Consider the following 23,746-nt stretch of genomic DNA (forward strand, 5'->3'; position numbering starts at 1 on the left):
GGAAAGACGAAGTAGACAAATATGTTGCCGGTACGTGACATAAGAAGTTTTCTAGTCATATATTTGTTTATGTTGATGATGTATTGATTGTTGATTGCAAGTGAAAATGACTCTTCAATTGCTGATAGAGAAAATTTTGTCCCAAACATTTCAAGTTAAGAATTTAGAGGAAGTAAATCATTATTTGGGATTACAAATTGAAAGGAATGAAGGAATATTTCTTATTCATCTAGCCAACTACATTGAGAAATTAATAAAAAGGTTCAGATTAGAAAATGCAAGGACATTGAAAGTTCCAATGGACACTGGATATTTATAACATATTGGTTACGTGCGTGTTACTCACTATCTATAAACAAAAATACGTTAGAGTATTCAAATTGGTCTACTTACGCAAGTGAGTATGTATTCTTATGTGGACGACGTTTCGGAAGCTTTACTGCTTCCTTCCTCAGGTTGTCGTTTTCAGCTCGGAATATCAAGCCATGTCAGAGAAGTGTCATGTAAGGATACTGGGTGAAAGGTTTAGGTTAAAAACACTTCATAGTGCTTGACCTATACAGAATTAAAAACCACTTTGCTAAAAACCCCTTAAAACTCACAATAAAACATGTAAAAACCACCGCTACGGTAAACTGGAGTGGCCGTTGAAAGCCTAAACTCCCTGTCAAGGTGAAGTGAGCGGGCAGATGGCGCCGTGCGGCGGAGTGGTACTTCCCCTCCCACGAGAGATCCCTCCCCTCTCTTTTTCTTCCCCTCGTCACCAATCCAAGGAGAATTCCCGTTCCACCTCGGCTGCTTTCCTTACCTCCGACGTGACATGGAAGCCCATCGGGGCCCTTTTATTATTCAAATTGTCCCACTTTTTAAAAAAGCTAATCCATACGTCATCTAAATTGCCCTCGTCCCGGTTCAGTTTATTTCTGTGTTCCGCGCATATCAATGCCGTTTCGTACACGTTCCTATCCAATTTACTATTACTTTTTTTGATAACCTCTCTTTTTATTATTCTATGCCCACTGTTTATTATATGCTCTGCAAGCCCCATTTTCGGATCCCTTTCTTCGATGTTCTTATCATGTTCGCCCCATCTAATACGCATGCTCCGGCCGGTTTGTCCAATATATTCCATCCCGCAATTGCATTCAATCCTATACACCCCTTTTTGTTCATCAGGGTTATCTCGAATTTTTACCCCCCTCTTATAATCCGTGAAATGCTTTTCAATATTTCTAGGTGCTCTCGTCCCGCATTTCACACCATACTTTTTCACTGTTTTTTCAATTTTCTCAGTGAGCCCTTTATAGTACGGTATCCCAACATAATTAACTTTACTATCCAACCCTCCCTCCTCATTTTCCTCCTTTTCTAACCTGCTATCAGAATCGGGGTTCCCCTTTGAAATATTCTTCCTTGCTCTCCTAGCTAACACGTTCATTTCATATTCGGAAAATCCATTCTTCATTCCTACCTCTATTATCCATGATATTTCCTTTTCTTTTTCTACGGCATTATTGCATAACCTCTCAGCCCTTATGAAAAAGTTTAAATAAACATTCGATTTAACCCTACTTGAATGTTCCGATGCCTTATTAATATAAAGACTGCCTGCCAGGGGTTTGTGAAACACCCCTGTCTTTATCCCCTTTTCATTTTTGGTAATACTTAGGTCCAGGTAGTTGATTTTACCTTCCACCGAATTCTCCCTAGTGAAGCTTATTCTGTCCTCTTGTTTTCCTAACTCCGCAAAAACAGTGTTAAGATCTTTTTCTTTTCCAACTACAAGGATACCGTCCACATACCTACAGTAATATTTTATGTTTACTCCCACCCTTTCCATAACCGCTTTTTCTAAGTAATGAAAGAAAATGTTTGCCGCAAAACCCGATATCGGGTTGCCCATCGCTAACCCTTCTTTCTGTCGAAAAATCTTATCGTTTACGCGGAAATAATTGTACCCGGTTACCAGAAAAAACCACCTGACATATTCCCATGCTACCAATATATCCACTTCCAAAGTCAGGCAGGGTATACGTGAGATTATTGATGAACACATGTTGAGTCAAATTAGGAGAGGGTGTGTTTCCAGGTGTGGGAATAGAACGCAAAAAGAGAAAAATGACCGGAGAATTAGGGATGATTTAAACACTGTGAAAAAATGGGCCAAAGATAATAATGTGTATCTCATTCGATCTGACAAAGAAAATAAGATGGTAGTAATAGAAAAAGGCGTATACCAAAGTAAGTTAGAAGAATGCTTTCTAAATAATGATTTCGAAATGGTTAATGGGAGCCCAATTAGTAAAATTAGAAATGAGATTAGACGTGGGATAGAAACCAGCATAACCTTAGGCAGTGGGGAAAAGAAGCAGCTCATTAAAGAAGTGAAGGAGGAGAATATCCCCACAGCATTCGGCATTCCAAAAAACGCACAAGGCACTGATCCCACTTAGACCAATAATCCCCACATATGAACACCCAGGGTATGGGTTGGCAAAGGAATTAATTAAAAGAATGAAGAAGATTAATGTTAACACCCAGTATAGCGTTAAAAACTCCTTAGAGGTAAAAAAGTCAATTGAAAATTTAGAAATCGGGAGGGATGACCAAATTAGCAGCTTTGATGTAACAAATTTGTACCCTAGTGTACCGAGAGAGAAAGCCGGTGACTGCCTTCAAAGATGGCTATTAGACCATGGCGTGGATATATTGGTAGCATGGGAATATGTCAGGTGGTTTTTTCTGGTAACCGGGTACAATTATTTCCGCGTAAACGATAAGATTTTTCGACAGAAAGAAGGGTTAGCGATGGGCAACCCGATATCGGGTTTTGCGGCAAACATTTTCTTGCATTACTTAGAAAAAGCGGTTATGGAAAGGGTGGGAGTAAACATAAAATATTACTGTAGGTATGTGGACGATATCCTTGTAGTTGGAAAAGAAAAAGATCTTAACACTGTTTTTGCGGAGTTAGGAAAACAAGAGGACAGAATAAGCTTCACTAGGGAGAATTCGGTGGAAGGTAAAATCAACTACCTGGACCTAAGTATTACCAAAAATGAAAAGGGGATAAAGACAGGGGTGTTTCACAAACCCCTGGCAGGCAGTCTTTATATTAATAAGGCATCGGAACATTCAAGTAGGGTTAAATCGAATGTTTATTTAAACTTTTTCATAAGGGCTGAGAGGTTATGCAATAATGGCGTAGAAAAAGAAAAGGAAATATCATGGATAATAGAGGTAGGAATGAAGAATGGATTTTCCGAATATGAAATGAACGTGTTAGCTAGGAGAGCAAGGAAGAATATTTCAAAGGGGAACCCCGATTCTGATAGCAGGTTAGAAAAGGAGGAAAATGAGGAGGGAGGGTTGGATAGTAAAGTTAATTATGTTGGGATACCGTACTATAAAGGGCTCACTGAGAAAATTGAAAAAACAGTGAAAAAGTATGGTGTGAAATGCGGGACGAGAGCACCTAGAAATATTGAAAAGCATTTCACGGATTATAAGAGGGGGGTAAAAATTCGAGATAACCCTGATGAACAAAAAGGGGTGTATAGGATTGAATGCAATTGCGGGATGGAATATATTGGACAAACCGGCCGGAGCATGCGTATTAGATGGGGCGAACATGATAAGAACATCGAAGAAAGGGATCCGAAAATGGGGCTTGCAGAGCATATAATAAACAGTGGGCATAGAATAATAAAAAGAGAGGTTATCAAAAAAAGTAATAGTAAATTGGATAGGAACGTGTACGAAACGGCATTGATATGCGCGGAACACAGAAATAAACTGAACCGGGACGAGGGCAATTTAGATGACGTATGGATTAGCTTTTTTAAAAAGTGGGACAATTTGAATAATAAAAGGGCCCCGATGGGCTTCCATGTCACGTCGGAGGTAAGGAAAGCAGCCGAGGTGGAACGGGAATTCTCCTTGGATTGGTGACGAGGGGAAGAAAAAGAGAGGGGAGGGATCTCTCGTGGGAGGGGAAGTACCACTCCGCCGCACGGCACCATCTGCCCGCTCACTTCACCTTGACAGGGAGTTTAGGCTTTCAACGGCCACTCCAGTTTACCGTAGCGGTGGTTTTTACATGTTTTATTGTGAGTTTTAAGGGGTTTTTAGCAAAGTGGTTTTTAATTCTGTATAGGTCAAGCACTATGAAGTGTTTTTAACCTAAACCTTTCACCCAGTATCCTTACATGACACTTCTCTGACATGGCTTGATATTCCGAGCTGAAAACGACAACCTGAGGAAGGAAGCAGTAAAGCTTCCGAAACGTCGTCCACATAAGAATACATACTCACTTGCGTAAGTAGACCAATTTGAATACTCTAACGTATTTTTGTTTACTGGATATTTAAAGAATGTAAATACATCAGACTTACTAACGAATAATGAGTACTATCGTAAAGCAATAGGTGCATTATTATACATAAGTGTGAATTCAAGACCAGATATAGGTAGCTGCTAGTGTACAATTATTGAGTCAAAAGGTTACACAACCAACACAGTTAGACTGGACTGCAGTAAAGAGTGTTCTACGTTATCTGAAAGTAACTAAATCATAAAAACAAAAACTTGGATGCAAAGAAATAAAAGGAGATAGTAAATTAATTGGGTCTGCAGATGCAGATTGGGGAAATGACTTACATGATAGAAAATCAAATAGTGGATATTTATTCAAATACAAAGGTAGTGTAATAAGTTGGGGAATTTAGAAACAAACATGAATAAGCTTGTCTTCTACAGAAGCAGAATATATTGCTGTTTTGGAAGCCTGTCAAGAAGCAAAGTCCATTTCCTTACAACGGTGGATTGCTACTGGTCTTATACCCAGGCCGAATACCTAGGGACTACTGAACACAGGCAGACTTGAACCAATGCCATCCCGCAGTCGGAGCCGAAAGCACAGTGGCTTAGGCCACACGGGCACTGAGGAGGATCTATCCCATAATACCAAGAAACATAGGACTTTTTCACACACCAACTGAAATACCAAGTGTAGTTTTCAAGATACACAGACACGTGGAGGTGGTTCAATCGAAAACAGCCTTTCAGAACATTGTAATCGAGGTGTTGATTAGGGATGGCCAAACTGATCCAGATCCGTTCAGATCCAGATCCAAAAGTTCATTCCGGATCTGGTACTTTGCTGCGCATCGGCTAACACGCTCCTGCACAAAAATAATCTTACTTGTTTAACATAAAATGTCAGAGGTGATTTTGTAAATGCCATTGAAACGAATATGTATTCAATCGAATGTGTTGGAAATGGAAACACATATAAATGTGAGACATTCTATTCCAGGATGAAACCTTTAACACATTTAACAAGATAGAAATGTTGTACAAAAATTATACAATTGTTCTACAGTTACAGTTTTACAATTTTAAAAAAAAAACATTATAATATATGCAGTGTTATATAATTACAAAGTGTAAGACAAACAAGGGAGGTTATCTAAGTGTCCCCCTCCGATTTCCATGAATCTTGGCATTTGTATAGAGGGGCCCCAAAGGAAGAAATACACGTTTGTTTGTTTCGGCTAAAAAACGGTATTAGGGGGCAAAACCCCCTCAAATGTCAAGATGAGGACAAATTGAAGTGAGGATCTGACCCCTGTGTCCCCCTCCGATTTCCATGAAACTTGGCAGGTGTCTAAACAGACCCAAAGGAAGAAATACGTGTGTTTCGGCTAAAAACTGTTTTAGGGGGCAAAACCTGCCTCAAATGACAAGATGAGGACAAATTGACGTGGGGATCTGACCCCTGTCCCCCCTCCGATTGCCATGAAATTTGGTAGGTGTATAGAGGGGCCCTATGCCATATTTACGTGGTTTCGGGGGTCAGATCCCCACTTCAATTTCTCCTCATCTTGACATTTGAGGGGGGGGAGGTTGCCCTCTAAAATAGTTTTTAGACACAAAGACACTTACTTGTTCCTTTGCCCACCCCATACACCTGCCAAATTTCATGGAAATCGGAGTGGCACACAAGAGTCAGATCCCCGTGTCAATTTGTCTTCATCTTGACATTTGAGGGGGGTTGCCCCCTAAAACAGTTTTTTAGCCGAAACAAAAAAACACGTATTTCTTCCTTTGGGCCCCTCTATACACCTGCCAAGTTTCATGAATTGGAGGGGGACACTTAGATCTCCCTTGTAAGTGTATTAATTACAAGATGGCAAAATGGATGTTAAAGGTTTACTAAACACATTTTTGTTTTTCGGATCTGTGAGGATCCGGATCTGGCCATCCCTAGTGTTCATTGCCAAACTTTTCTGGTGGTGGCATCACTCCCCTTGTGTCCCTAAACAATTTCCTTCACCAATTGGTTGCCCTAAGCTTTACGTTGGAGTGCAATGGGATGGCTATTCAAACATTTACAATGAAGGTAAGAGTTCCAATAAAAATTTGTTTAGTAAACCTTTAAGATTACGTACCAAGAAAAGTAATATGTTTCCGAAAATTATATTGTCCTAAACAAATGAATTAATAAATTAAACTGCAATGGCAGGGTAGCTCGAACAGGATAAATATAGTATGTTTATGCACAAAGAGCATTAAACTTGACATCATTTGGGTTGTCCCTACCTGCCATGGGTCGAAATTAAAAAAAAATAATTATATTGTACACCCAGGGTTGACGAGGTAATTTACTTGTTACATATTTTTCTTAAATTGCACGTAATTTACTTTGTGTAGAAAACCAGCTTCTTACGCAGACGTAAATAACTAATTTTCTTACATATTTCAGTTTGTTTATGTAGTCACCTCATGCCCCAACCCAGGCACCCATCCAGGAATTCCTTTTGGGGGGGGGGATGTGGGGGCTGAGCACAATATTTTTAAGGGGTATCAATACAGCCCAATACAATTTCACAATTGTATGTTTAAGGCTAATGGTGGCGAGGGGAGAAGGGGGCAGTGCAAGGCTTAGCATTAAGACATCATACTGTGGAGGCAAAAAAATTTAAAAAGAAATAGGGAGCAACTGTCCCCTAAAATGTTCAACGTATTTTTTAAAAAATTCAATGTATTTTTCAAATATTACTTTAAAGCCAGCAGTGGTTCCTCTGCAAACTATTTCTACACATTTAAATGCCACTCTATCCTTTTAAAAACCTGGCAAGATACATCTCAGGATTTTGTCCTAGGAATTAGATATTTAGTAAATTAAATTTTGAACTATGCAGAGACAAGATGTTGTAATCACCTGTTCAAATGCGGACCTCCACTTTTGAAGTGGGACAGAACGGACTGTTCCACGGCAAGGTTTACACTTCCCTCATCTGCAACAAGTTCATAAATCAATGAATTTTTAGCAGATGTGAATAGGACATCTTCTATGCCTAGTGTAGTCTGATTTCTCTGAAAGTAAAATTAGTACAAGAAATTGTTACTACTGTTACTAGAAAACAACTATGGTTTGCATGGACATATGTGATAAAAAAATAAAAGTATAAGTCTTCCTTAATTGCTAACATTACAGATTTTTTCTTCTAATTTAGAGTTGTTAGAAGCAAGTAAACATGTTATTTGATGTAACATTTTGGGAAAATATATGCTTCCTACATCAGACATTTCTTTAAACCTTGTATAAGTATAAGTACAGTATACAATTACAAATTATAAAGTAATATATTTTACAAATTCAGTATAATATACATTTAACAACAATTTATGAACAACATTTTTAGTTCCTCCTCCAAGAGCAAGAATAAATAAATTGAACGACTTTGGGAGTGTCACTATTCTTAGAGACCCCAAAAACCATGTATTCTACACTAATATCGGTCGTTTTCGATTATTTTTACATGTCACACCTTCCCATCCCCACCCCTAGGGGTGCCAGGGGTGTCTTGCTGTTGAACGGCATTGAGAGTGTAAGTACTCATCTTAGCGACTCCGAAAACTATTGAGTCCACACTAATATCAGTCATTTTTGTCATACTCTTCCCACCCCACCCCCCCTGGTGCCAGGGGTGTCTTGGAGTCGAATGGCATTCGAAGTGTCACTATTCATCTTAGCGACCCCGAAAACTATGGATTCCACACTAATGACAGTCGTTTTTTATTATTTTTACATGTCACCCTCTTCCCACCCCCACTTCTAGGGGTACCAGGGGGGTCTTACCCCCACATTATTTCTTTCCAGATTGTAAGTCATATGTGTACCAAGTTTGGTTATCGTGAATGTCACTAATTAGCTTAGAGACTCCAAAAACTATGGATTTGACACTAATCTTGGTCATTTTTGACATTTTAATTTTCACCCCCTCTCGCCCCCCCCTCCATCCCGATAGGTCATGAACTTGAAGTGGAACGGTATTATGAGTGTCACTATTCATCTTAGCGACCCCGAAAACTATAGATTCCACACTAATGACAGTAGTTTTTTATTATTTTTACATGTCACCCCCTCCAACCCCCACCCCTAGGGATGCCAGGAGTGTCTTACCCCCACAGTATTTATTTCGAGATTGCAAGTGATACGTGTTCCAAGTTTAATTGAAATCACTCCAGGCGTTCGAGAGTTATGCTGGAACAAACACACATTTTTATATATTAGAATAAAAGGTATTCTAAAGAGTTAAAAACAGTCTCTTCTGTTAAACACAATACAGCCTGTTCAAGTGGCTCCAGCACTCACCCAGCATCCTATAAAGTGGGTACCTGTAGGAAACTCTGGGGGGTAAAGGCAGCCAGGGGCATGGTGCAGATCACATCACCCCCAGCTCTGCCAAGATCAAGAAAGTGTGGGGCCCTAAACCCCACATTACCTATATGCCTTCCTGGCGTGGTGCAAAGCACAGGGGAGCACTTCTTTTTTACAGCCTGATATGAGTGATCAACAAAAGAGAATTCAATTAGCTCAACAGCTACCTGTAAAAGTAAAAGAAGCTGAATAACTTTGTTCTCTATACCCCTGCTTACAATCAAATTATATTGAATAAGAATGGGCAACACCTTGTTCCAACAGTATAAACCCTAAGGCAAGAAATTCTGCCCTGGCATTGAACAGTGACGTTATTAGAAAGTGGTCCAAGACTTTGTTCATTAATTGCTTCCGTTTTCCCGTTTGTTTAATAGCATGACAAACTTTATTCTTTTTGGGCAATGACTGAATCAAAATAAATTTCACTATTGAGTTTGGAGCCGCAGTCCATAGACTTGTAATTTGCAAGACTTTTTTCTGTTATGTATTTTTCTAATTAATATTATGTGATGCTCAAAATGTAGGACATTTATGATATTTTTCAAATTCCTCCCAGACGCCGGACATAAGGCTAAAATGTAGGACATGTCCGGGAAAATCCGGATGTCTGGTAACCCTAGTTCATGCACAAATGTGGCATTCGACAATTATATCAACACTATTTCAAAAATATACAATGACTGCTGCCCCAGAGTTCTTAAAAAAGAAAAAAAAATGAAAACAAAAGTACATAGATGATTGTTATACTCCTCAATTAACTCAATTAAAAACACAGCTTATGATGTATTACGATGGATATAAAAATAATAAGTTGACTAAATTAAAGAGCATTTATAAGTCAAAAATTAAAGAAGCCACAAATGATCACTTCATTAATAATTCCAATAATAAATATAAAGCTGCTTTGGAAATTATTAAAACTGAGCTAAGTGAAATACAAAACAAATGAGATTACGCCAGACAAATTTAATTACATTTTTGTCAAGTCTGGTAAGGGTGACCCCACAAGGAGCAACATCAAAAGATTGTATTGCTCAATCATGGTAATGTAAATGATATACTAATATCACATGGCAATAGTAGTAGTAATCTGCCTAGATTCATATAGTATGAAGTTAAACCAATGGACATTTTATTAGAGTAACAAAAATTAAACATCTCAAAATCTGAGGACTTCTATGGTTTGCCAAACTGTTACAAAAAGAATTATAGATATTATGAAGTACCCACATAGTAGTCTTATTAATTGGATGTTTGACAGTGGGTGTATCCCCACATGTCTCAAAGTCTCAGTTGTTGTTCCAATACATAAACAAAGGAGATTAGTCCAATTTAAGTAATTACCGACCAATAACACTTGTGCCTATACTATCAAAAATCATAGAATGCTGTATACATATTCAGCTAGATAAGTATTTTTCAAATAATAATTTTGGTGGAGGCACATAGTGGTTCGGATCCCACTTAAAACTGTAGGTCTAGTCTCTAGCCTCACTGTGCATAAAGAGGACTTCAAACACCAACTCAATCAATCAATCAATCAAATAATAATTTATTTGCAAATGCACAGTTTGGTTTTAGAGTTCATTCATCAACAACAAAAGCAAATGAAAGGATTGTCTCAACAGTAGTGGATGCTTTTGAATCTAAACTTTCTGTGAGTGCAACACTTGTTGATTTAAGTAAGGTTTTTGATTCAGTTTCACACAAATGCTAATAAAAAAGTTACACTCTTATGGTATCAGAGAAGCTGAACTCTTCCTCATAAAATCTTATCTATCAAATAGACAGCAGATGGTCAGTATAAATAGTAAACAATCAGTTCTCCTAAATATTGAAAGCGGAGTCCCCCAAGCTTCTGTCCTTGGTCCTTTCTTTTAGAACATTTAAATCTAAATGATCTACCCATACCCCATAAAACAGTTTTATATACAGATCATACTACTTTCCTCACAATTGGCAATCATGGCCAGTCGTCGTTGTCTTATTAAATGAACTTCGATCCTGCATAAGTGGAAATTTATTTGTACAATCTTATGCCATTTTAACATATGGGATTTTGTTATGGGGCAACTCAACAACTGCTGGCAATGTATTCATTTGGCAAAAAAAAAAAGCAGTAAGAAATAGTACAAACTATTCTTGATCTTCCAGCTTCAAAAGATATAAAAACACTCCAAAAAATTATTGGTATTTCTCATGGATGAGGAAATTTATTCAAAATGTTGCTGTTATATGTACTCCCTTGTATGAATTATTAAGAAAAGGCAAAAAGTGGGTGTGGACAGAAAAAGAACAAAGTTTTTATTTATTGAAAGAAGCAATTTCAAATAATGTTGAACTTTTCCATCCCCACATTCATAAAATATTCCATGTTCAAGGATCAAGGAGATGCCTCCTTACTTGGCATTGGAGATTATTTACAGTATATCAAATTGTTCATGAAAAATAGGGTAATAAGTTACATGAATCGTACATTAAGAAATCATGATTAAACCATAATGGAACTAGTGTGCCTAAGTCTACTATTCTGCATAGAAAAATGTAGCCAATATCTTCTATGGAAACAATTCACAATAGTATGTGACCACAAATGTCTTATTTGGTTAAATCACTCAAGGAATTGGAACTCTCACTTGTGTTTGTCTCTCCAACTTCAGAAATACCAACTTAAGGTGGAATATTGCAGAGGCTCTGATAATGATCACACAGATCTATTATCAACACATTTTCAAGGATCTGAACCTGTTTTAGTTCATGTTAATAATAATGTGACCTTGAAAATTAAATTTTGGATATACCAGTAGAAACATTGATGCAAGAACGATGCAATGATGAAGCATTTCAACCAAATTGGAAGAAGTAATACAGAGGTTGTTCGCTTTATATCCGACCAGTGTCGATTCGGTGCTGCAACCTGGCATATCATGCTGGATCTGCTGGCGGGAGCAGTGTTGTGTCTGACCTTGTAGGTGCGCAAGTGTTGGTTGTGAATATTATCAAATGGCGCCGAAAATCAACAGGTATTAGGAGGGTTACATAATGGCCCTTTTCCATGCTAAGTTTTCATATGTACGCATTGTGAAACAGTGTAGGGAGAATGTGTTAACACTCGGGGTGACTACTGCAAATGCTATTGTGGCCCGTTACACACAACAGGCTCTCCTTGCGAAACATTCACCCACGAAAACCACCAGGAAAAGGGCTGCAAACAAAGTGTCACCCATAGTGCTAAGGGGGATCCATCGATTGGCGTGCCACGATATCTCAATGTGATATGGTCCACAGATTTCACCTCGCACCGTCAACTGTGAACAAAACAATTCGTAAGCGCCTCAGGTTGAAGTGTGTGCAGAAGGCCCATGTACACCACCTTCTACCACGTCACATTGCCGAACGTAAGACGAACTGCAGGAAACTGTATGAAAAGTACCTGACGGGTTCCAAATGGAAGAAAGTTGTCACAATGGATGAATCATATGTCCATCTCGCTGCTGGTGGTCACATTCGGGCGATCACATACCGTGACATTGACGGCAAGGGGCGCAGCAACTTTGACCTCGTGGCTTTTTGGTTGTGACGGGGCGGATATGAAGGTAAGTTGATGATATGCAAGGTGGACAAAAATGTGAAGGTGAATGCCAGATACTTCCAAGACTCTATTCTGACACCTATCTATCGGAGAGACATCCCACAATTGTATGGAATGGACGTGAACCAGGTGATGATCCATATGGACAAGGCTTCGAGTCATACCGCCAGAACATCACTACGTTTGTATCAGGAAATTGCAGAGGAATTAGGAATTCGTGTCATTCCGTTTGAAGACATTCCTGTGAAAAACCCAGATACCAGTCCAATGGCTTTTACCCATTTGGACTGTTGAAACGACATCTTCAACATCGCCACCCACGCACCCTGGATGGTCTATGGAAAGCTTGCAGGGAGGAGTGAAACAGAATTCCCATGCCTGTCCTGCAGCGGAGCTTGCTGCAATGGAAACTGCGATGCCAGGCAATAGTCCACAATGCTGGGGGTCCAATAGAACATGATCGGTGGTGGCAGCATGGTATCTCTTAAGGTGAGTACCCGTCAAAAATGATCTGATATAAAGCGAACAACGTTCTGTACAAGATTTGTAATGGAGTTTTGTTAATGAGAGATTATTATTTTGAAAATTCATGGGAGATATGTATGCCTCAATCTTTGATTTCTGTATTAATAAGAAATTATCACGATAACATGGGTCACTTCGGTGGTGATAAAGTTCTTAGAAGAATTAAGAAAATTTATTATTGGCCTCGCATGAGAAAAGATATTTTGAGTTATGTTGAACACTGAAATATTTATGAAAACAAAACCTAACAGACATCTGCCTATAGGAACTTTTCAGTTTCATTATAGCAGAGGGAGACTATGCAGGCACCCACGCACACACATACACAGATTATATTTATATATATTACACACACACACACACACTAATGATGAAGGAGACAGTAAACACTTACCACACGAAGAGAAATAATTCTATATTTCGCGGTCTGAGTTGCATTTTCAAGATAGAAGGAAAAAGATTGGTGCCTCTTCTCTAAGTGACACCGATCTTTTTCCTTCCATCTTGAAAATGTGACTCAGACCGCGAAATATAGAATTATTTCTCTTCGTGTGGTAAGTGTTTACTGTCTCCATCATTAGTATTTATCCGCCCTTCTGGCACCTTTTCTGATCCTATTCCTCTGTGTGTGTGTGTGTGTGTGTGTGTGTGTGTGTGTGTGTGTGTGTGTATTCAAAGTCTATTTGTTAGAAGCTCCAAAGGAAAAAGGTTTCTGTTGACATTGCAGGATGCTAGTACTGGATATTTATTTGCTTATCCAATGAGATCCAGTACAGCTATTAGCATTGTGAATGTTGTCTTAGAAGGGTGCATGAGACAATGGTATTCTGCATAAATTAGTATATAATTTGTTTATTGTTTATCAGAATGAAACTGAAAACTCAGAAGCTAAAGTGATTGTTTTCTAAGGGCAGATAGGGTGATATTTTACTCACTGAGGGAAAAATATTCTTGTCAAATCAATTGTGTGTTTGGGGGGGAGGGGGTCCTGACAAATGTATTCTTCTACGTGAGGTAGAGAATATTTTCTCTATGCATATTATGTGACTTGTGTGTTGTACAGTGACTGGGTCAGAAAAAATGATTGAATATAGAAGGGGTGCGGCAATATTTTCTGAGAGCAGCCAATTAATGCACATCTAAATACCATTTAAATGACAAATGAGCACATATTTGTTTACTTTTCATCATTTGCTGGGCAGCCCTGGTGGACTAGTTGGTAGTGCATCTGACTGCTATGCTGGAGACCTGGGTTCGATTCCTAGGGTGGGTGATTTAAGCTGCCACATAAAGTGCCTCTGGAGCTCACCCCACCTCAAATGTGTACCTTGGAGGATATATGCTGCCCAAGTATGGTGTTGATCACATCTCACATCATCTCCAAATTTGCAGAGATCGAAGATTAAGTGGGGTAAAGGTGGCCAGAGCATGGTGCTGATCATATTATCTCCCACATCTCCCCATATATATGTGTCACGGCATGGTGGAACTTTATTTTTTCATTTCTTGGGGAGGGGGAGGAGATTGCTTTTTCATGCCCCTTATGGTGTCATCACTAGTCTTGTAATTACTGAAAAGTTCCAAGTATTTCCACCCTGATTTTCTTGCTCATGTGGAAGTGAGCCTCCTTACACCGAGACATCTTAACCAATTAACATGAAGGCGAAAACCGATCTCCCATCCTCTGACATCTAAAATTACGCAGTTGCTCCTGAACCTGAACATATACATTCAACCAACATAGTGTGCCACAAGTACATACTCATTAATCTGCTACTGTACTCTTAATGTTTGAAGCATTGACATGACAGCATGGGAGAACAGTGATCCTACCCCTCCCTCCTTCATTCTTTCTGTGGGAAGTGATAAAAGAGAGCATTGGCTCCACCACCTGTTTGCCTCCCCCTCAGCGCCAATGTTTGGTCTCCTGGCTGCAGAGCTATGAATCATCCACTCCCAAGGGAAGAAAAACCACAGTGTTTTGAATCTTGCAAGGAGTTAAAAAAAAAAAAAAAATTCTAAACAAAAATTCTGTCTTCTGATAAACACCTTCAAACACACAGAGCAGTGCAGGAAGGAAATGCACATGATGCTAAGCATAATATAATCACCCTTTTCTTCTAAACCAGTCACATGCTGAAAATTATTTATTGGTGGAAGTGGTGTTTGCCCCCAGCAAAACTTCTAAATCCAATAATACGAGGTGTGGCTAGAAAAAAACCGGATTGATATTGCTGTCGACAAATGGCAAGCGAGTTTGAGGGGTTTCAAAGGTTTAAAGAGGGACGAGAAGTAACCGCAGATGAATTGCATCCTGGATGGCCTTGCACGTCAAAAACTGAATCAAACATGCAAATGTCAGTGAATTGATTCGAATTGGGTACCCGAAGGTCAAACTGCCAACCAACATTATTTCATTACGGTGCTGACGACCCTTTGTGAGTAAGAAGATGATGACCTGATTTGTGGAAAAGCAAGTAATGGATTCTTCAAAAGGAAAATGCTCCTGCCCACACGGCATTGTCAGTCGAGGCTTTTTTGGCCAATAATGGGATCCCAGTGTTAGAACATCCACCCTATTCACCGGATCTTGCTCTGTAAGATTTTTTTTTTATTTTCAAAGGTCAAATTAGCACTGAAAGGAACTAGATTTATGACCGTAGGATCTGTGAAAAGAAAAGCGACGGAGGTCATGAACATGGTTTCAGAAAATGATTTCCAGCACTGCTTCCAGCAATGGAAGATTCGTATGGAGCAGTACTTTGAAGGGGATAATGTTCGTATTGTACAAAATAACCAATAAAAGATCATGTAGCAACAGTCCGGTTTCTTTGTAGCCACACCTCGTAAATCGTCAATTCATATGGATGTAAATAACAATAAGTGGCATGCTCAAAGACCTTTGAATATCCTGTGCAGGTCACTGATAACAATCTGCATGCCTATTGTGAGGTATAAAAATGCATTAGTTTCACAAAGCTTATTTTGTTCACTTCACTCTGTTGGGCTGATTGGGATTGGATACATATGCAGCTAAAAGTGGATCTGAGCCATTCTGCATGTCTTCAGGACAATTTGGTTACCATATACGTATAAAGATGCTTGGCATCCAGCTATAAATGACCAACCCCTCACTTACACCAATTACCCGTGACTTTTAAAACTATCAACTACGAAGAGATATCACACACAATCAGATGCATACATTGAACCTACTAATAACAGATAGAAGCAGTCATCCAACGCCCTTACCCTAGGAAGTGGGTCCTGTTAATCTGTCATTGATTTTTAACATGCAGGTCTTGTTTTTCTTTAGAAATTCATAATCGTACTAATTTCCCTCAGTTACATAATTTTGAGCACAATATGCCCCTAAAAAGTCAATTATGTTGTTGTTTCTTACTGACACTTGAGTTTCACCCTTGCCTTATGCTTTCCTGCTTTTTCATTTTCCTATATCTCACGTTTTTTTTTTATTTAGGGGCACATGAAAAATGTAAAATTGAGAGTTTGACTGTATTTGTATAATTATTGTCACATTGACATTCTATATATTCCAGCATATCACAATCCGCTTGGGAGAATTGATCAGAGTATGAGTGAGCAAAAGCGGTTCCATGCAGTACTCTTAATTAGCACACTAGAAACTTCTTGTATTTAGCTGCCATACTCTTCCAAACTTGTTGTTATATGGGAAACCAACTTACCACAATTTCCATTGCTGCCTTGAATGCAGAAGTAACATCTTTTGCCTTACCCAACCTAAAATAAAGAAGGCCCTCATTGGGTTCAACATGTATGCTGAAAGCATATGAAAATCCAGGACCTCGAATCGCATGCCACATGGGCCCCTTGAAAGGAACAAAATAAAATACTAGCTTAATACAAGCTTATAGCATAATCAATTTACATATATTATAGGATCAAGTTGCCAAAAAAATTTAATATAAAATTATTAACAATGATGATAGAGACTTATCCTCTGTTGATTGCAATATGCCATGAGGAAACATGGGGTGTAATGACAGGGTCCCATGCATTTTCAACGTCACACTGGAAAATAAAACCATCCCCATATGACAGTCACGTACTCTAGCAGCTGATTCTAAACAGCCACAGCAGAATTTTCTCCATTTATTTATTATTTTCTTCTTTTTTTGTTATCTTTTGTTAATAAAATCTCACTTACCTAGCAGTGAGAGTACTAAAATAAAAACAAAACACATTAAATTAAAAACTTATAAATATCAAGGATATTTTATCAAGAACTGGGTTTTTATGTGCTTCATATATGAATTGAAACAGAAGGATCAACATACTCATAAATTGAAACCAATACCTCTTTTTCTGCTGAGCATTAAAAACAGAATTTGATACAGGATTTTATAAAGAACGATAGTTTGAACATTGGTGTGTGGTGATAGAGGAGGAATATCTTCCACAGTAATTTAGTGTTTCCAATGTCAGCAATTGGGACATGCCTAATGGAACTGCAAAGCCATAGCTTGCTGTGTCAAATATGCTCAATTACATCATACATGGAAATGGCCTAAAAAAAAGACCGTACATTACCCGCTAAATGTGTACTGCAATGGAAACTAGCCTGCTAACTATGGCGGATATCCAATTTTCCTAAGCATACAACGAACTCAGGAACTCTGAAAAAATTATGTTCAATTGTCTTCCACCACTACCAAGGAATCGCCTTCTCCATTACAAGACAAGAAAGTTTTCCCTGAATTACCAACCACTGGGAGTTATGCTACAGCTGCAAAAACAAGAACTACAAAAAAAGGTCAGGAATTGAAGGACATTTGGACTAACATTACAGAAATTTTCGATTTCAGTGGCTTTCTTCAAAAGTTTTATCTGGTTTACTGGTTGATTTAATTGATTTCTTGTTTTTAAGTTCACTTTGTGCACAGATAGACTAATCAAGACTGGACCTACAATTTAAAGTGGGATCCAAACCACTATGTGCCTCCACCGATTTTGGATATCTTGATATACCAAGTTGTGTCTATTATCTATTCTGGCTGGTCGTTATGTTATCCATGACCTAGACTCAGACAGCCAACCAATAATCTTTGAAATTACTCACCATAATTTACTCAAGCCCCTCCCCCAAAACATCATATGACAACAGGCTGGGATGTTTACACTTGACAATTGGTGTCTTATTGACTCGCATTTAGCTTTAAAAAACCCTGCCAAAATTGATTCGACTTTACAAAACCTCACAGCAACCATACAAACATCTTATGTGTGCTCCACTATTATAACCCAAACAGTTCTACAATAACCACTGTCTATCCCGTGAGCGAATGATCCTCCCTGAACTGTAAAAAAATATTACCAATAGAAATGGCAACAAACCTATAACCATCGCTTTAAACAGTTGTATAATCAATTTCATAATCCTTTCAGCAGATATTGCACCCAGCAGCGATGGGGATACTGAGTTCTCTGGGATATCCATGCAGGATAGTAGATTCTGGAAATTATTACAAAACTATCTGAGAAATAAGCCATAATTCGCTACCTACCCTTTCCAAGGTTCAAATGGCATGGTCTATAAACCAGAGGAGAAGGCTGAAGTGTTCTCCACACATCTAGAGGATCAATTCCACACACCAGATCAGCCGCGAGATGACAATTATATCAATAATATTCAACATTGACTTGAACAACTATGTCATGAACTATTCAAAAGCTTATCTGCTTCTCACAACCCCCAGGAGGTCAAAGGTGTTATAAAACTTCTCCGATCCAGTAATGCACCTGACTTTGATGCTATTACCACATTACAACTGAAGAATGGTCCTCGAAAAGTATTGTTTTTCTTGCAAAACTCTTCAATGCTATTTTCCTTACTGGCTATTATCCATCAAGTTGGAAACTTGAGAAAATAATCCTTTTGCCACAACCAGGACAGCATATAAGTCTTCTGAGCCATGTTAGCAAAATCTTTGAACATATACTACTCAGGCAATTACAGGATGTGGTGGATGAAAAATGTTTGTTACCGTATCACCGATTCAGATTTTGCAAACAGCACAGTATTACTATGCAACTGGTTGAGTAGTGAGAGTATGTTACAGGAAACTTAATCTCAGTTGACATACCCTAAGAGTATTTCTCGATTCCAACAAAGACTGATCAAATTTGGCATTCTGGATTACTTGTGAAACTAGCTGGATTGGAAGTTCCTACTAAATTGGTGCAATTATTAGATCAGCATCTACAAAACAGACAATTTCAGGTTCAATTTTTAAGCCATTCATCTCCACTTCTATTTGCTTTACATACCAGTGATATATGTACCTGTCATTTATAAATGCATGTTAGCTGTCTATGCAGATGACATTGCCATCTTTACAAATAGCCCTTTACAAGTACTATGCTACAGCAGGAATACAAAATAACTATTAACAGTTGAAACATTGGTCTACTTGCTGGTGCATGAAGTATAATTCAATCAAAGTGTGCAGCAGTTTTATTCACATGTCGACACAGACAACTACCGAAAGATTCTACGACTACATGGATCTTCTATACCGTACAAGCCTTCTACAACATATCTATGGGTTGTTTTGGACCTGAGCGAGCCCAGGTTGGACAGCTGTATCCAGTTTTCTGAAATTCTACGTTGGGACCAGGGGTTCTCATTCCCCCCAAGGCCTATGATGCACTTCCCCCCCACCCAAAAAAGGTAGAACATCACCTTTTATGCCAAATTACAAAATTTGCGGAACAATGTAACACAAGACATATTTAAGCATTATACGTTTACTTTAGGTATTGTTTACAATGTAGATGATTACATGTATATTGACATTGATTGAAAAAAACTTTTGCACAAATGATAACTTCTGATGTGGCAAAGTTGTTGCTAGAAAGCTTATTGATAATTTCCTCAATTGGCTCCACTTTTAAAATATCGGACTTGCAGGATGGAATGAAGGTAGACATCAACGTAGTCTGTTTTTAATGGATCATGACGCTCATTATGCGTTCTGCAGAGCAATGTCACCTTATTTTGAATAATACCTGCAAATTTGGAAAGGTCGAAAACTGGACATCATGGTATAGTTTAAGAAATCCATTCATTCTTAACCTATTTCTGCTGATCCATAACTTGCACAGAACCCATCACGTTGTCTGTACCTGAACTTTCTAACTTTCTTTCTCAATCCGATCTTCCCCATCGCGATTAACCTCAAAGGTATTAAAGTAACGTTAAGTAGCTCAAGATAAGGGGGTGGCCACTCATAAGAACGATATGGATGCCGCACTGCCATGTGTAACCACAAGTGAACAAACATTCCATTAACATTTATATATTAGCTTTTACATTGTCTGAATTGCAAATATTCCATTGATTATACATCGTTGGTTAGTCTGTTCTGTATTCATTCTTCCGCGACAATAGGTTTGCACCCTACCATGTGGGGGAATACGAAACTTCCAAGAGAAATCTGGTGGGATGCTGTCCTCCCACTTTACGAGACGTAGAGCATTCTCAGGTACAGCCGTGAGGGGAAAGAGCAGAGGGAACTGGGGAATAACATGCACCCGACCTGTGCTTGGAAGGATGGAGGGTTTTGTCATCTGAAACCCAACCCTTAGCCGAACCTGGCCCTCTCTCTGGAGAAAGGTAAACAATGTAGAGTTGCCAGAAGCAATGAAGTTAACATAACATAGAAAATTACAAACGTTGAAAAAAATAGTTCTGTATTCCATAATCTTATTCACTTATAAGAGTAGAGCAATAAATTATGTAATTTCCAATGAGGAAAGAAAATATCTGTAACTGAAAATGTACAGACTCTTGCTTCATGTTTGTTATTTACAGTCACTTTCTGCTACTTTTCGGTAATCATCATGATGAGGATGAGGGATGATATAATGAAATTGATGGAGGGGTACTCACAAAGAACACACATACCTGGGATTCGAACCTAGGAGCCCTGGCTTTCTAATGCGGTATGCTAGCCACGGGAGTCTGCTACAGATTCTTGTTACTCACAAAATTATCGCATATATGCTTTGTATTTTTTCTCAGGTTTAGTGGAAAGTACATTTGGATTACAATGACGTTGAGTACATCATGTACAGGGTGGTCACAAAGTGGGTGTAAAAAAGTTTAAAAAAGGTAAAGTGCTCCCCTGTGCTTAGCACCATGCCATGAAGGCGTTTAGGGGGTGTGGGGGTAACGCCCCACACTTTCTTGATCCAGTCATGGGTGGAGGTGATGTGATCAGCATCACACCCCTGACTGCCTTTACCCCTCAGGGTTTCCCCCAGGTACCCATGTCATTCGACGCTGGGTGGGTGCCGGGGCTGCTTCAAACGTTAGAAAATTTCCCTAATTTGAACCGGCCGGGGATCGAACCCGGGATCTTGAGAATGGTAGTTAGACGCGTTACCGACGGAGCCACCGCGGCCACTCACAAAGTGGGTGTACCCTCATTTATTTTAGACACTGTGATGGTTATGGTTGAATGCTTGATATGGACATATACCTGGCGGTTTAAGAGCACAGTTGAATTCTGTGTTATGTTCTGGCAGATATTTTGCAGAGATTAATAAGGGGCCACATACGTGAAGGAATCTTTCTCAGCTCTTTGTAATTCTTGCATTGTGTCATACCGGTTATTTCAGAATCTGTCATTGAGGAGTCCCCAAAGGTGAAATCGGGACTTCTTGGTGACCAGGCTAAGGAGCTGAGTAATATTCAGAACCTCTTCCAATCCACTACTCGGAAAAGGACTTATTCAATAAATGACACACTTGCAATGAGAAAGTGTGCCAGAAAATAACTGAGAATTCGCCTGCGCTACAAAAAAACACGGTTCTGGACACTTAAAACATCAGGTATGTGCCCATATAATGTATTCATCCACAACCATTGTAGTGTCAAAAATAAAGGGGGGGGTACCCCTACATTAAGACCACTCTGTAGATTTAATTACATGACTTGATTAGCACGTTTGAAAAAAATTCTGATAATGTGACAAAGTTGTCCAATTTCTTTTCAAGCCGGCTGTTAAATAAATTAGAAACTCGCCATCTAAACTCACCAAGAGCCACTACAGGAACCTGTGAACTACAATTTTCTGAAAATTTGGCAAAATTGTCTGGCAACCGTGAAGCAATAAAACGACCCAATGGGAAGGTGATAGTATCCATACTTGTTGTTTCTTCGTTTTCCATGAAAAAGTGAAGCTTTTTCGGTAGTTGTGTGCTGTAGTTGTGCATTTGTCGCGATGAACAGTGTGGAGAAATTGTTGGTGCGAAGTTTTTCTACCACAAGTCTACATTAAAAAATTAACATAAAAAACCTTGGCTGAATTTGAATCTAGAACAAGTGTCCAAGAAGGGAGGTCATGAGTTCACTCGCAAATTTCACGTTGAATGACAGAAGGATGAATTTCAGTTACAAGCATGTCTGACGAAGATTTCTGGTAAGTTTGAAGTTTTTACTGTAGAGCTTCTGGTAACACAGATATCACCTTTCCAGTGAGATATTTATTTTGGTGCCCTATTTCACACATCAATTAGTCATGTTGACCAGGAAACTTTTTCTGTGTAACCTTTTTACTAGTAATTTTAATGATCAATACATGTAAATATTAGTCATTGTGCTTATCAAGTTGTGTAAAAATTAATATCCCTTCTTCTGAATTTTCCCCTCTGTTAAGCTAAAAAGTGACTAAATCTTTTAGAATTCTATTTCTTCTTCCATCTTCTTCGCATTACTGTTAAATAATTATTAATTTATTATAATATGTGCAAACGTGTAAAACATGATATTTGGTAAACACGAACATATCAATTTCTTATCCCATTGCCTGTTATATGAAATTCATCATGTAACCCTTAGTATGCCGCACGGTCTCACAAAAGTAAGCCCAGTGTCGCCAAGGCTTTGAGCACGAAACTTGAATTCGTATACATAATGGAGAACAATCGTAATAACTCTGGCACTATGGGACCAATCTACTTCGGATAACTTTTGTTTTGCAGGTAGAACATCAGTGCATGCAACCATGTAAAATTTGGATGCCCAAACCAGGGGGAGTTACGGGCAGGGGCTGCATTCCCCGAATTTCAATGAGAAAATAAAAATGTGGAGTTTGCCCCCTCGTCTCCAGCTTCTTTGGGGAGAAAACCCAAACTTTTGCTTTTTTTTTCAAAGAATGGACCTTTTGCAACATAATGAAACTTATTTCATGTTCCTAGCTGCCATACAAAGTGAAATAAGTCTCAATATGTGGAACAATGCAATGACTAAAATAATATGTTGGGTTACAATATTTGGCATCTTGATCAACATCTTATCCCATGCTCTCACATTCATTGTCCATATCATATAACAGCTCATCATCTCCCTAACGCACAATCATTTTCTTCCACACATATTTCCACAGAGGCGAGTCAACAGGGAAGAAATAGATTCACAGTAGCTACACAAGATGAAAGTGCAAACGAAAAAATCAGCACATATCACAAAAAAATTACACAACACAAGTTCAACACAGCCCAGGGAGCACACAATGAGAAAAGCACAAAACACTGTCTTTCACAGTCACTGCTCAGAACGATTATGGTGAGGCCTTTCCTAACAGAGGAGAGGAGGGATGGGAGCCTTTGCAATCGTTTGTATAGTCTATACTTCTGGATAGAATCATGCTTCTGGCCTCTGGCTATCGCCGAGAAAGGGGAGGGGGGGAGGAATTTTGAAATTTTTGTAAACACGATTGCAAAACATGTTCCCGAAGGAACTGTCAGTGTTTCAACCTCAATATACAAATATAAGTGTTGCAAACCCTCGATAATTGTATCTAAACCTGTTTGTTGCACATCTGCAACAGCAGCGACAACATATTTTTTTGTT

General features: G+C 38.8%; 1 protein-coding gene across 1 annotated transcript in view; it reads right to left on the reverse strand.

Moving 5' to 3' along the window:
- LOC145986010 (uncharacterized protein C05D11.1-like) overlaps positions 1-23,746 on the reverse strand; it is a 158,912-nt gene that overhangs the window by 13,870 nt on the left and 121,296 nt on the right. Inside the window, exons 10-11 of the mRNA XM_083120184.1 lie at positions 16,554-16,697; positions 7,227-7,381 (exon numbers count right to left, since the gene is read on the reverse strand). Coding sequence (XP_082976310.1) covers positions 7,227-7,381; positions 16,554-16,697 — 299 coding nt within the window. The remainder of the gene's footprint in view (positions 1-7,226; positions 7,382-16,553; positions 16,698-23,746) is intronic.

The sequence above is a fragment of the Lepisma saccharinum genome, chromosome 1 (assembly GCF_977018435.1).
Source record: "Lepisma saccharinum chromosome 1, izLepSacc3.1, whole genome shotgun sequence".
In the NCBI taxonomy this organism is placed as follows: Eukaryota; Metazoa; Arthropoda; class Insecta; order Zygentoma; family Lepismatidae; genus Lepisma; species Lepisma saccharinum.